The 15,568-nt window shown below is 43.5% G+C and overlaps 1 protein-coding gene across 3 annotated transcripts; it reads left to right on the plus strand.

Annotated features, from left to right (window-relative positions):
- The first annotated feature begins 4,804 nt into the window (after window positions 1-4,804).
- sall2 (spalt-like transcription factor 2) lies at window positions 4,805-14,039 on the plus strand. 3 transcript variants are annotated; one of them, XM_050033511.1, is made up of 4 exons: window positions 4,807-5,363; window positions 7,011-7,157; window positions 9,102-12,952; window positions 13,151-14,039. In XM_050033511.1, the coding sequence occupies exons 2-4, from the start codon at window positions 7,082-7,084 to the stop codon at window positions 13,460-13,462; spliced, it is 4,239 nt and encodes a 1,412-aa protein (XP_049889468.1). In that variant the 5' UTR covers window positions 4,807-5,363; window positions 7,011-7,081; the 3' UTR covers window positions 13,463-14,039. The 3 variants fall into 3 exon arrangements, with proteins under 3 accessions (XP_049889470.1, XP_049889468.1, XP_049889469.1); XM_050033513.1 differs by lacking the exon at window positions 7,011-7,157 and having other exon boundaries at window positions 4,805-5,363; XM_050033512.1 differs by lacking the exons at window positions 4,807-5,363; window positions 7,011-7,157 and adding an exon at window positions 8,514-8,784.
- The last annotated feature ends 1,529 nt before the right edge of the window (window positions 14,040-15,568 follow it).

Genomic DNA, 15,568 nt, shown 5'->3' on the forward strand with positions numbered 1-15,568 from the left:
TCATCTAGGCATAAAGACTGGAAGCAGGAAGAAATGTCCAAAAATCCATCTAGCCAGAATCAGTCCTGCACATAACTCCCAGTAAAACCACAACTTGTCATTTTTACAGTTTGGTATTTGTACTGGTAATACAAACAAGATATAACCTGTTAATTAGTGGGCTTAAAAGGTTCACATAGGCAGTACTTGGACGTACTTGGACAAGCTGTTTCCCACTGCTTCCAGTCTTCATATCAGGCTAGGCTAATCATCCTCTGGAATTTTGAATGTTAAAAAAATTGACTAATGAAATTATACGATGAGCCAAAAGCATATTTTAGATAATCTAACAAAGAAACACATTTGTGTGTAACATGAGGTTTATTTGTCAAGCACCTGGAAAAGACCTGACCCCCCTCCTAAGGGATAGACATGTTATATTGAACAATAAAATTATGTCATCTAGTTGTTAGTCTGTCAGTTGAGATTTTTATAAGGTTGAGTTGAATCGTGTTATGCTCTACAGTGCGATGTTAGGATGTCTGAATCAATTTTAAGTGAGACTATGTAAAGTTTGAAAGAATGGTGTTCAGTCAAAGTTGCATAGTCTCACTTTAATGTATTGTGCAGTGATACTATAATACAGCCTGTGATTTACAGTTTACATGGTATTTGGAATGGTGAAATGACATACTGTAGTCTAAATATTTTACTGGGTACTTACAGGGTATTTTAGGCGAAGGGGGAAATAACTTACACTGCAAGTATTTTTGTAAGTACTGGGTACCTATAGGGTACATTGTGCTAGTATATTTGTATGTTTGTATATGGTAACATTCATTGTTTGTGTGTATACTGTCTATATCATATGTGTGTGGGTTCAACCCTTGACTGGTCTGGCAAAATAAAAATAAAATTTTCTTCTGTGTTTCCAGTTGAGATATAAACAGATGAGGTCATTCAAACGTCTGGTCTGTCTTTCTGCGTCACCTGCTAACCTGTTTTGTATATTATCACCTTAGGATAGTTGTCATGACTCCAGTGCTTGTTTAACATGTAACAAAATACAGACTTGACTTCCCCAGTACATTCATAAAGTCATATTCTCCAACAGAGGTACCATTCTGGTTTGCATAATTTCTCTCCCATGAAAAGGGTGGATCAAAGGTTACTAAAAACCTCTGACTGCTCGACTGAATCTAGCAGGACACAGAGGTGGAAATAATGCAAAAAGCGAAGATGCAAAGTTAAGTATTTGCAAATATAAAAGATACAAATATTTGTGCATGGCGTGTGGTTACGAGTAATTATTTTTTGTGTTTGTCTGTGTGTAACTCACTAACTCAATAACTCACTGTGAAAAACTGCCACGCTGCAAGCATCAAGGTTGATACGCTAAGGATGTCCAACAACAGCCAGATGACTGGGATACATGGAAATACTTCACTTCTCTGTGGAAATGACCCTGTGTATTATACAAATACCATGGGTATTGTGGTGGACTGGGTGATATTCTTCGTAGGACTACCTGAAGTCTGCCTAGCCTGCTACGCTCTTCTGTGTCTACTCAAGAAGGACAAAGCCACTCCAATCTTTGCCATAAACCTGCTCCTGTCAGATCTCATTCAGATTGGGATCACAGTCGTCTTTATCATAAGTCGTTTTTTTGATGCCACCTTCCACCCCTTCGTCAGGGCCCGCTGCATCGCACGACTGTTTGTCCGCCTGGGACTGACCTCCAGTTTGGGTTTCATGCTGCTGATTTCTGCAGAGAGGTATTTATTGGTGTCCTGTCCAGTGTGGTACCGCACTATGAACACTGCAAAGTTATTCATCCTGATCTCAGTTTGCACGTGGATCTTTTCACTGGCCTACTCCTCTTTGGATTATATCTTCTTGATTCACACCAGATTCTCCTTGTTGCTGTTTTCCATCATCTGCCTCCTCCCTGCCCCGTTTCTTCTGGGTTTCTTCATAGCCACGTGGAAAGCCCTCAACAAGAGCACAGCCATGAGACATGAGAAGAAGAACAGGAGGAGAGTTTTGGGGGTTCTGAGCCTGGTGTTGGGGACATACATAGTTTTGTTCTTCCCCTTCTGTTTCAGAAACCTCTACTATGCTCTCAAAAGTGATAATGCCTCAGACAAGGAGGACACATTCAGGGATTTTTCCAGTGTTTTGACCAGTGCTCTGGTCTATCTTAGTCCTCTGATAGATGCTTTAATCTATATTTTCATCAGGAGGGACATAAGGGACACAGTGGAAGCATTTCCCTGCTGCAAAAAGCCTCTGACGAAGCTCAGAGAGTTTCAGGACAAGCTAACAGACACTTCCCAGGCAGAGACAGCTTTATAATTAATTTGATAAGTGGTTTAAAAAGGGAACTGCATCTCTGGGGGAGTTTTTCATCACACCCCTTGCATGGTGACTTAGACTGAATCATCTCCTTCTCGCATGTTACGCCTAACTGCATTGCATTTCTGAACTGCCTCATGAACCAGAGGTGTCCTACATACATAAAGTCCTATCTCACAAAGTAGGAAAATTAAGTCAGCTGTAAAACCCAAACCACTATAATCATGCTCCACAAGTTTCTTATTTCAAGATATTTGTGAATACACACAATCACATTGTCTGTACAATTGAAGATGTCTTTGAGCACAAGCTGAAGTTTTCTAGGGGGACATTAGCCGACTTGTGAATTAATATAAATGTCATTGCTTGTTACATGTTTTTACTGTTAGTTGATTTTTACTTTTACTTGATTGTTTAAAAAACAACATGTGCTTTATCTACACTTGTGGTTAAAGTAATTATTAAAATGACTGAATGGAACTTTGCCCTATTTAAATATAAGGTACTCAAGCTAATTGCAACAATTTCTGTCTTTGAGAGACACCTAGTGGCTTTACTGATGTAAAACCACAGAACCTGTCAGCCATGGTGTGCCAGGAGACGTGGTGGGGAATTGATAAGACAATGCGTCCAATCAACAAAAACAAAAGATTGTCAAGTTGGAAAATTGTCCAAGCAACAAGATGTTCTTTAACCAGGCTGCCTGTCCCGCCACAGCTCCATCTTTAGCTGACAGATACCATAGTGGGCTGCTCCTGTGACACTGCAGGCTACTGATGTACCCTGCACAAAAGATTGTAACACTCTCAAGCAGACTCATGTGGTGCAGCTGAACTGCAGAGGAGGAAGTGGGTGACTTATCTTAACCAAGATAATTAAGTTGTAGACACTGATATGCCATCACCACAGTTGGTCGCCTTTCAGCAACAGATACAGTGGGCTGAGTAAATGAATGAGTGATCACTGTAAAAATGCCCTAACAGATTTAGGACTTTTTTGGTTTTGGGTGAAATGTTCCGCCAACTATAGAATGGATTGACATGAAATTTGGTGCAGATATTCCTGATCCCCAGAGGATGAATCCTGATGGCTTTAGCGATCCTGTGACTTGAACTAATATCCTACCTGAAGACCTAACTCGATGAGAATACTGACAAACTGCATTTTCATTTTGACACCAAAACGGCATGCTGACATGTTAAAGAAAATGCAATAGACTGGGGCGCTTTTTACCTTATCACATTGAATATTGTCAACTGTACAGCAGACTAAAGCTTGATTCATGCTTAGTGCATTCACAAGTGTTTTCATGGCCAAAGAGACGTCACAGAATCAGGTACATCCTTTGTGGGGGTCTTGTATAGTGTGTTTTCGCCTGTCCATGCACATCCAAAATTTTCTAACAACCTGGACGCATGTTAACGCAGGTTTTTGATACACTGCATCCTACTATTTGGGAGAATATCAGTTTGCAGTGAAGAAAAACTTGCACGGAGTATAAAAGATCCAAATGTTTCTTCATGTGGAAAGCACAACTGAGGCTTAAGTCCTTAAAAAGGAAATGTGAAATCCCGTTATCATTTTCAAACTGTTATAAAATGGCATTTTTGTTTTAAGTTAAATATTACTTGCACAAATGGAGAATCAGGTTATATTGTTTATATTGCATTTTTATGTTCAAATTTGAATTAACATTTGAATATTGCCCACTTTAAAACGGGGTATGAATTTGAAAATTAAATATCAAACAGTTTTTCCATTTTTATTTCATTATGGTCATAGAACGCCCATACAAGTATGTGAAAATAAAAATACAAAATGGATTATTGCATTTTCATTTTTACTGAAATAACACATATGAAACCTCATTTTCATTTAAAAGTTTAGATGATCATTTTAATAAAGTCCTCTATGAGCTTCCATACAAGTCAGACTAGATTTTAAATCTGATTATCTTACTGATTTAAAAATGCATATATTTTTTGCAGTGATCCATAACAAACCCAGGTGGGATGCTATAGCTATTCATTGGAATGTAAACACCCTTCAGACCTATTTTTTGGCTTTATTCATTTCTATTAAGTTGCTGTATATTGTCTCCAGTTGACCAAAATGTGATGGGAAAAGGTCCAAGTACCTGCTTTTGACTGTGAAGATGGTTGCACTAGGTGACAATCAGAGTAATTCTGGCTGTTAAATTAGACACAAAATAGCTAGGCCTAATTAAAGACTGGCATGAGTACCCACTGCATCCTTATACCACGTAAAATGCCAATAACTTAACATTTGAAACAATTTTTGTTATCACTGAGACTAAATGTGATTTTAAAAATCAAAATATTAAAAATATTAATTCTGATTATTTTATGACAACGGGGTGGGGGTGGGGGTGGGGGGCAATCATGCACATCTGTCTAAATCCTAAATCACCGTCAGATTGATTCAGCCCTGCATTAGAGGTGTGTGTGCCCGGGCCTGCACTCCTATGTGAGATGCACACTGAGAGCCAATGTGGAGGTAACCGTGGTCACTGTTTCCCAGAGGACCGTCTGGCGGCGAGGGCCATTAATTATAAGAGACAGGGAGACAGACAGCTAGCCAGCTAACCAGACAGACAGAAAGACAGACAGTACCGCAGAGAGCGCAGACAGGCCTGACAAGAGCAGGCCCCGACAAATACAAAGAGAGGAGGAAGAGCAGCACGCACGGCCAAGAAAAATAATCCTCCCCGTGTAGCTAGTACAGCTATCTGCACCGCCCCTGCTTCTCCTCCTGCCAGTGGACTATGAGTAAATACATTCAGGCATAATAACCCTTTGTCATAAGAGAAAGAAACGCGTTTTACGACGGAGATAAATAATTGAAAAAAATGCGGCTGTCCGACTGCGCATCCCTGGGAGTGAATAGGGAATTGCTGCGCCAGTGTCCCGGCTGAGAGACGGAGCCGATCTTACCCAACATAAGCTCCTGAGCTCTTTCCCCCGTGTCATTACACAATATCGCTGCCAAAAATCATCGTTTCAAACATGGTAAGTTGTTTTTGTGTTATATTTATTGCGATTATGTCGGCGACGAGCGGCCTGTGGGGGAAATGCACATCCGGGACTGTATTTTTTCGAGAAGTCATAATATTTTATGAATCATAACTTGTTATGATGTGGGAGCGCGCGTGGCGTGCAACAGGTCGCCGTACAGTAGCGGGGACGCGCATCTCACCGCCGTATTTTGCGCTTGTTTCAAAACATTGGTGTAAAAACGTGCGACCGTCGTATACGCGAACATATTGGCAAGATGGCACGAAAAATACGAGTGCGTTGTTGGCACAATGGAGTTCTGCTTTATAAAAGCAACGATATTAGTCCATCTGTTTTGACTGTTTGATAACTATGAGAGTTATCACTTCTTTCTCTTTGACAAAATATTATCGATCACGCGATGACGCGCATGTTTATAGCCTAATTGTTCGCTTTTTAATCATTTTATAGCCTATTGTACGGAAACCACTGTTCGATTTGCATAGAAGAGTATCCAGTTCCACTACAGATATGATAAAAGTCCGGAGTTTAACTATCATATTAAATGAATGGCTCTTCCACTGTCCAACAAAGGAAGACCTATTTTAAATAATTCAGACACAAATCATTACCAGATCTGACTGGTAGGCTACCTTTTCAGGACCTATAACATTCCGACTTTATATCAAACCTCGGATGCATTTTATTATTCTGTCCAAGTCTCATAGAGACAGAGAGGACGTGGGAGGGTGTTGGGGGGTGGGGTGTCACAGGGCCCGGGTGAAAAATTATTTCCCTCCTCACTCTGGCTGTGTCTTTCTTTCACTACCTCTCTCCACGTGGTAAGCAGTCGGGATGAGGGTGAAAAGGGAGCATTGTGCCTCCAGTCAGTGGCCTTATGTGTTGGAGAGGCTCTGAGAGGGTGATGTTCACTCAGCTGTGCTCCCTCTACGCCATTGTTGCAAATTCCACCTCATTTCAGCCGCTCTGTTTACTGAGCTCACACAGGAGCCTGTTTTAGAGGTGGCGGGAGCACCATGAAACCTCACTCACCTTGAATAGACTTGGATATGCGTGTGACAAGGTGGCCTCTGACACAATATGTTTGGGTTAATGTCAAGAAAAAAGCAGATATCATTTAACCGAGCCTGCTTTGGCTTTTGCGCCCACCTGTGCATAGAGTTTCCTTCTGTTCGGCACAGGAAAACACACAGTGAGGTTCAGATTTTATATGCTCATATGAGTAATCGAAAGCTCAGGGAAAGGCCTTTATGTGATGAACTTGAGCGTCAATGTATGAGGGTTTACTAAAGAGAGGCAGTGGACTCTTGGCTCAAAAGAAGGGGTGTTCACTCGCCATTTGAATGCAAAGTAGTGGATGAACAAGTGAGCTGTGTGTGTGTGTGTGTGTGTGTGTGTGTATGTGTGTGTGGAGAAGGAGGGCCAACGGTGAGTTTTGAGAAAAGGGAGACATGTTGAGAGAAACTGTCACACATGCCTCTTTGGCACCTCTGTTTTTCTTTGCACCACAATGCCACCAACGTGGACACGCTTCATTGAGACTAATCAGTCCAGAGGATCCACTGTCACAGTTTTGGAGATGATACCTTAGTTCTTCTTCCTTTTTTTCCTCTAAGTAATTTAGATACCTACTTTTTTCAGTGTGCAGGGAGACAGAATAAAAGTTGTGTGTTGGCCAATGCGCCCCTGCGTCGGTCCCATCCTGCTGAAGCATGTCCCGTCGGAAACAGAAACGACCCCAGCAGCTTATGAACCTGACCCTCGGTGCCTGTCGGATACTTGAGCATGGTGAGAAATAGTCTACATATCAAAAGAATGCTGGGTATTCAGTGGGATTGGATTTACATTAAATGGGATGTTTAGAGTTCAAATAATTCACTTTTTCTCAACATTGTAGAGATTGTGCCAGTTAACAGCTAATACTGACAGTTTATTATGTTATGATATGTCTTGTGTATCATTCTAATGCGGGCCTTTTAACTGATGCTTTTTTGCACTTGTGACCTAGGATGACTTGTCCAACCTCATATGGTAAAAATCATATACCGAAATGTCATTATGGGTGCTTAAAATTTGTTTTTAATGTTGTTGATTAGAAATTAATCATTTCGTCTCCATTATTATTTTAAAATGGTTTCTTACCTCACTTGTTAAACAGTTGAATCTATTTAATTTGCATTATGTAATACTTGAACACTAAGAAAAGCAAGGCTTGTTGGAATAATTGGCCCACAGACAGTCTTTAATTCATTCTGTGTGGTTGCAGCCATTTGCTGCTTTCTTTGCCCTGTAAAACCCAAATGTCTTCACTCTTCATCACTGCCAGGTTCAAAGAAACAGACCACCCAGAATGGTGGGATATACAGTTAATCCCCAGAGAAATAATTGGAGAAAAATAAAATACATTGAATTTGAAAATGTGTTATGAGAAGCAAGATACAGGTTTGGTAGAAGCAAAGAGATGAGCATGAGAAGGTCGGGGAAAAGAAACTTTGTGAGGCACTGTATAAGGTGTTCAAACTGCAATAGCATTAGACCCCATTGTCCCCTTTCAGCTTTGTTGCTGGGCACTGAAGCATGAACATACCCATGAAGAAGTGTGTGTGTGTGGGTGTGCACGCAAGTGTGTGTATTTGTGTCTGTTTGTTCACTCCAGTTACAGGAGTAGGGCCCACATTGTGTCATAAAACTGTAGCTTTCCAGCAAACAGAAGTTCTGTATGTGTTAGCAAGTGCACGAGCAGCCCTGTGCATACAAAGTGTTTGCTCTTTTGTATCTGTGTGTTGTGCATTGACAGGTATACTGGGTGTATGTGCTTTCACATCTGTCTCTCTGTGATTTTTGGGGCTAAGTTAGCTTGTTGATGGTCTGTGAGTCATTATGTCTGTCTGCGGGGCTGTTTGTTTTCTTTGCACGCCACCTCTCTTCCTCTGCCTGGCCCTAAACCGTATCAGGAATGTGACCTCAGAGTGTTTAAGGTCAAGTCTGCCAGCCAATCAGGCACCCAGTACAGTGTCCAGTACCCAACCAGGACCTAACTCTTCGCACCCCATAGGGCTACTGGGGGAAGGGCTCTTAAGGAGATGAAAGAAAGACAGATTGAATGGGGGAAGAAATGAAGAAAGAGGGGCAGGGATGGAAGAGTGTCTTAGTGTGGATGTGGCTTCTTTTTATTGGGTGGGGGGGTTAAGTCCATTGTCTTGTGCATGTTGCCCTGGAAACAAGGTAGGCTCCTCCACGGGTGAGCAGTGTATTCTTGCAGATCAGTGGAATCTGTGTGTGTGTGTGTGTGTGTGTGTGTGTGTGTGTGTGTGTGTGTGTGTGTGTGTGTGTGTTACATGACTTTGTGTGTATGTGGTGGTGACAGTGGTCGGGAGGCTGCAGTTGATGAGGATAGACAGGACAAAGAGGGAAGGTAAGCAGTGGTGGATGATAAGGAGGTGGAAATGAAGCCTAGAGGTTACAATTGTTCTCAGACAACTGAATTATTCCCTTTCCTAGGCATCAAGTAGCCCTCTATAATAGCATCCTTTACATCTTACTGCTCTTTTTTTTAAGTTGTTTCTAAGTGTCCTGAAATGTGGATTAATATAGTAAAAGTAGCAAAATAGTCTTTTTAAAAAGCTATATTATAGAAAAAAGATTGTAGACTATTATGTAAACCTTAATTATTTTTTTACCATTAACAATGATAAAAATTACATGTAGATTTTCTTCTTTCAATTTTCGTAGATGACAACTTGGCAGTGAAGTCACACTCCTTTCAATTGATGCTGGATTCTCCCTTGTGCTCTCCATCGTCCTCTCTTCAAAGTTCCCAGCTGCCCATCACTCTCCATTCATCTTTCAAGGGCTCTCAGACCCCCCCTTTACCCACTGAAGATCCACCGATATCCTGCTCACCGAGCCAGCAGCTCAAAGACCCAAAGCCCTCCCTCTCTCCTGACTTTCCTGACTCATCCCTCTCTTCTCAAAATCAGCATCTTCCTGCCCTCCAACTGTCTGGCTGCATTGCTACGTCTTCTGCAAGTGCCCTCATCCACCCTTCCCGAAGTGCACACATGGCCTCTCCCAAGTTGGGGCTGTCAGCCACCACCACCACCTCTTCTTCCTCCTCATCCTCCTCGGCCTCCCTGTGTCCTCCACCACACCCTGGAAGCCCCAGCCGTGTTCCTGAGGGCCCCCCAAGTCCTGTAACCCCCACTCCCAGCCCAGGAGTGACATCTGCCTCAGCTGCACCCTCTAGGGCCCAACTGAGCATTGCCCTAATCCTGGAGGAGCTCCGGGTGCTACAGCAAAGGCAAATCCATCAGATGCAAATAACAGAGGAGATCTGTAGACAGGTGCTACGCCTTGGAGGAGCCTCCTATACCATAGATACACCCTCCCAGCATCTTCTCCCTCCCCTGCCACAGCTCTGCCTGGAAGGTAGCAAAAGGGCAGCCAGCCCAACTACCCAGCCAACTGCACCTCAGCCATCCACCTCTGTTGCGCCTCTCCTGGCATGTTTCTCCTCCCTGCTCCCTTCTCAGGGAGCTAACAAACCCACAAAGCCAAGCAGTTCCTTGTCTCAAATCCTGCAGCCCCACAAGCCCCAGATGGAAGGGACAGGAGGGACTGCGGGGCCTCATGGTTATCTGAGGGTGAGTTCTCGATCCTCAGCTCCCTCCACCTCTTCTTCTGCTGCCATCTCCATGGCTTCCTCTACCTATCCTCTAGCCTTGTCCTTAGCACTGCCCAACCGCTATCTTCATGAGAAATCTCCAAATACCACTTCAGTGAGTGGGTTCCTAAACTCATCCCTCCCCACAACAGTATCTATGGTGCCAAACTCCCCAAATGCTCTGCAGTCTTTCTCTGGAGGAACAGACTCTTCCTCTGCCTCCAGCTCCACCACTTCTGGCCGCCTCCAACATGCCTGCCGCTTCTGTGGAAAAATGTTCAGCAGTGACTCTTCCCTACAGATACATCTACGCTCACACACAGGGGAACGACCCTACCAGTGTCCAGTATGCCTCAGCCGCTTCACCACACGAGGCAACCTCAAGGTGCACTTCCTACGCCACCGTGAGCAAAACCCGGAGCTCTCACTTTCACTCCTGCCACCTTCTTTATTTGGGGTAGCATTGGGGGCCACTGGGGGATCAGAAATGGGACAGACCATGAGCAGTGGTAGCAGTACTAGTGGCATGAATATGATACAAAAGAAGCCAAAATGCAGGCCTGAGGATGAAACATGTGGAGATAATGTTGAGGCCAGTGGTACTAGCACTGGTTTTTCTCTGGGAGCCTCTGGAGGATCTACCCCTTCCACCCTACCCCTGCCCCCTAGTGTTGACCTGGCTTTGATTTCCCACTCTCTCCTGCAGCTCAATAGGGCTGCAGCTGTAGCCGCTGCAGCCTCTATCACCTCTGGCTCATCCCACTCATCCTCCTCCTCAACTTCCACGTCTTCTCTGGCTACCTCCCTCCTATCCAACCCTTCCTTGTCTTCGTCTTCCACCATCACAGGGTTATTCAAGGGTCCCAAACAACAGCACTTTGATGAGAACACTCCCCCTCACGTCCCAATGCTTTCTCCTGCTGCATACTCCCAGCTAGCCCACCTACCTAAGCTCCTTTTCCCATCTGTCTCTACTTCCTCATCTACCCCTGCAGCACACCCATCCCTCTACAACCATCCAGCCTTGGGCTTGCTACGCACCCCACTACCCTCTACTCCAGGCTCCCACCAACTTGCTTCTTCCAGCCATTCTCAGCTTTCTTTCCCCTTCTCTTCATTTCCTAAAGTCCCAGGTCCAACCACCACCACTCCATCCTCCCTGCCCTCCTCCATGGCTACCTCCACTCCTACATCTGAAACCTCCAAGCTGCAGAGGCTGGTGGAGAAGCTGGAGAAGGCACCCTGCTCCTCTTCTCCTTGGACATCATCCTCTCCTTCCTCCTCCATGCTTGAGATGTTATCTAGCAGTGCCACTACCTCTTCAAGTTCAGCCAACAGTCGTTTCACAAATGCCAGCACTTCGACCACGTACGTCATGGCGTCCCCACCATCTTCAACTCTCGCTTCCACTTCTGTTTCAAACTTCACCCATGAGATGGTTGCTGCCCTGGGCATGAGTGCCAATGGAGCAAGTGCAATGGCGGGGGGCTTGCTACCATCACTAAGCATCACAGGTCCAGCTGGTAACCTGACAACCAATCAGTGTGGAGTGTGTCTACGAGTTCTGAGCTGTCCTAGAGCACTGCGTCTGCACCAGGCTACGCACCTTGGAGAACGCCCTTTTCCATGTAAGATATGTGGCAGATCCTTCTCAACCAAAGGCAGCTTGCGGTCACATTTGGCCACCCATCATGCTCGACCACCTAATGCACGTGTCCAGAACTCTTGCCCACTGTGCCAGCGAAAGTTCACTAATGCCCTAGTGCTCCAGCACCACATTCGTATGCACCTTGGTGGACAGTTGCCCACAGATGGCACAGATGATTCTGCACATGAGATGCAAGCTGAATCTAATGCCAAACCCTTGTCACAATCACAATCCCAGCCCACTGACCCAAATACTGTCTCAAGTAAAACACCTCCTCTAGCAGGCCAATCCAAGAGCCCAACTCCAAGCTCACCATTTCAAACTCCAGCAGTTGGTTCAGTCCCTGTATCTGGCAGTACGAAATCGGTTGAGTTTACCAAAAACCCCAGTAAATCTGGGTCCTCCAGCCCAGACCTCATCCCCCCTGCTGACCTTAGCCCTGACCCCTTCATGAATCCCACCACACAAACTCCACCACCAGGCAGTGTAGAACCCCCTGTTCTTTGTGTCAGTGCCCCCTTGCCAGCCTCCCAGCAGACAGCTCAAGCTTCCCCAGTTGGCAACGACAACCAAGCTGAACAAGCCACTGCTGACGTCCATCTTCCTAAAGCCACCCCTTCACCAATGTCCTCCTCTGTCACCAAAACCACGGTGTTATCTAATGCTATGGTATTGGACTGCAGAGAGGATGAAGCACCTACCTCCTCCGATGCCTTCCTTGGCTCCAGATCAAACCTGGAGGACTTACAAAGCACACCTGCCCTTGGTGACCCCTTTGCTTACACCTGTCCCAGTACCTCCTCTGACCCCATCCCAAGTCAAGATGTTTCTAATGTAAATGCAACACCAACCTTGGAATCAGAGTCAGTCTCCCCAAGGCCCCAATCACCAGAACCCATGGAAGAAGACAAAGATCAGTCCTCCACACCAGCAACACCAAAGCAAGACCAAGCAACTGTGCCTGATGATGACTCCAACATGACGTCCACTTCGGAGACTGCTGACACTATTACTGTTGAAGTAAGGGGTGCATCACAGAGAGCTGCCACTTTTGTGAGGGAGACACGTCAGAGCTTTCACTTTGGTTCGTTTGGAAGGGAGGACCGGGTGGAAGGTGTTAAGATTAGTGGACTGGCTTCAATTGAAGCACTGGATGGTTCTGTCCCCATCAACCTTGCCCCAGCCCTTCCATCTCCAATGTCTCGTCCAGAGAAGAAGACCTATTGCTGTGCTGAGTGTGGAAAAGAGTATGCCAGTCGCAGTGGACTGAAGGTGAAGAAAAAATTGTATGAAAATTGTATAAAAATAACTATACTGACGAGATGTATGGATATATTGGCAAAGTAACTGTAGTACAATGCTTTTTTAGAAGATTGAAACAATATTTTAAAGCTTTAGTGCAGAACTAAAGATCTAAAATATAAAATTCTTTATGTGTAAAGAATTGCTAAAGAATGCTTTATGTTCCAGGGGCACATGAAGCACCATGGCGTGCTAACCAAAACAACACGCCCACCTGCCAGGAGTAGCCGTTCCTCTGCTGACCAACTTCCTTCTTCTACATCTATGACTTCCTTGAACATTCCTGCCACCAGGAGCTCAGCAGGCTTCTGGAACCAGTACCAAGCCTTCCTCAACACCAGTAACGAGCCAACTGATGACCCAACAGCTGGCAGCCAAGGAGAGAATGAGTCAGCACAGTCGACAAAATCACCCAAGAGATCTCAGATGGATCCAAGAGCCCCAGAGGAAGCTGGGGAAGAGTCTAGTGAGGGGTCATAACTCGACTAAGAGGAATCAGCTGGTTAACATTCTGGTGTTTTCAATCAATGTTTACCTTTTGGTGAAACTGTATGAACATTTGCGTAGTACTGCTTCCTTAATACATTTCCAGTAGCCTGTCAGTTTGATAGTCAGAGTAATATGTTTGTATGTGAAAGTTGTGAGTCAATCAGCTTGGTCTTGTTGTGTTAAAAAAAAGGAGACAGCTAATGTACAAATAAAATGAAAATAATCAAGAAGTAACATAGTCCAGTTTTTGCTGGATTTGATGATAAAGTGACACTACCTTTGTTTGGCTGAAGTTGTTAATAGTTTGATGCACCTTCTATCAAAAAAAAGTATCCCCGTTGTATCAATGTATCATATCAGACCTGGGTAAAATAATTTTGAGTTTTTTCTCTTTTCAGCAACAGGCACAGATAGATAAGATTGACCACATTTGAACTAATTTGATATTATTAGCTAATGTGTGAGTCATAGGATAGTACACTTAAAGATCTGTTTCAAATAACATGAATGTCAGTATGTAAACAATGTGGTACTCATTGTGTTGTGCCATGTACCAAATTTGATCCACTGACACCAAAGGAGGCTCAAGCTAACCAAAATTAATTTCTTTGCCAATGCTCCCAACCTAGGTCTGTTTCATATCTAAAAGATTATTTCCTTTTAGTTTTGCTTTGCGAGAGCACACAAGGCCAACAAACTGAATGTGTTTCTGTGGGGAATATTAAGTCTTTTGTCCCCCATCTTGTGGTTCAGATAAACTACTCACTGATGTCATTGTGATTCACTTTTCACTATATTGTCCTGTCGAACCAGAAGCACAGCTGCAGTGTTTGTGAACCCAGTGAGGACATGGTCTTGTGTGTGACCTTTGACCTTTAGCTTTGTGTATATTATGATTGTTGTTTGGTCCAAATGTAATATCTGTAACACTTTTTCAGTTACTAAAACTTTAAGTTGCAATATATATATATCAGAAGTCTATGTCTGTTTGTTGTAAGCTGTACTTTCAGTATCTCCATATTAAAAACCAGTTTGGACAAAAAATATCTTGCTCTGTCTTGAGAGAATTTGACATCACAAAATGTGTATTAAGTGGTCTACTGACTTATTATTTTCCATAAACACAGCAGGTATACATGCGCGTAGGCATTTGCATGTCCAATTATAACGTCCATGATCCCTCACAGTTACACATCATTGATCTCTGCTCTGCCAAGACAATCAAAGCTCCCCTCTCTTGTGTCTCATCAACTAAGGGGAGTGGAGGAGGCCAGCTGTCTTTCCTTAGCTATGGCCAGCGCAGCAGCTGAGCTCCAGTATGTGTTCACATAAGGCTGGTAACAGGAAACATGTCTCAAGTCTTAGAAATTTAACTCAAAGTGTGTATATATTTATAACTTTGTCTCTGTATGCATGTGCACACATAGCAGATAATAACGCATCCCACCTAAGGCATTTATGGTCTGGGACCAAAGCAACATTGTCTTTACAAAGGTAGAGAACAACGACTTTCCCTTTTAAGTAAAAAGTGGCACACAACAGAAAATATTCCGAGGTCAGTGTGATGCACGGATGTAGCAGGTTATACAGGCTACCTCAGTTGACATGTCAGTGTATAAATGTATGTGCAATGTATGCGTTAGGGGGCGCAATTTCCCTTTTTAATACAGTTTGATGCTGCATAATGTATGTACATAGTATGTTTGAGGCCTTTTGAGCAGCACTCATGAACAATCAGTGTGAGATAGTAAACATCTGTTAGTGTTAAAAACATTTCATTACATGACAGACTGTAATAAACTGATAATGAGTTTCTCATGTTTAAGACCTAACAGCGTGAAAGAATTAGTTTAACAAAATTTGGTCATTGGTCTTAAAAAAGGCTGAGGGGAAAACAGATTTTAAGCTGGCAGGATGGCTTATAACAAATTGATTAACTGTATGATAATATATATATTTTTTTTCTTACTGTAGGCTTATTAATAAAACACCCTGAAATTTAACACATTATCGAAATAAATTAGTTGTTTTCCAAATAGTTTTTAGCCGCGTAATTTGTTAACGACTCTGTCTATTATGTTTGCGCACTCTTCTCTA

The sequence above is a fragment of the Epinephelus moara genome, chromosome 21, assembly GCF_006386435.1.
Source record: "Epinephelus moara isolate mb chromosome 21, YSFRI_EMoa_1.0, whole genome shotgun sequence".
Lineage (NCBI taxonomy): Eukaryota > Metazoa > Chordata > Actinopteri > Perciformes > Serranidae > Epinephelus > Epinephelus moara.

Coding starts and splice junctions, on each gene's coding strand:
- sall2 (XM_050033511.1), top strand. CDS start 7,082: ATGTCCCGTCGGAAACAGAAACGACCCCAGCAGCTTATGAACCTGACC. Junction 7,158..9,101: donor CTGTCGGATACTTGAGCATG/GTGAGAAATAGT, acceptor CAATTTTCGTAG/ATGACAACTTGGCAGTGAAG. Junction 12,953..13,150: donor CCAGTCGCAGTGGACTGAAG/GTGAAGAAAAAA, acceptor TTTATGTTCCAG/GGGCACATGAAGCACCATGG.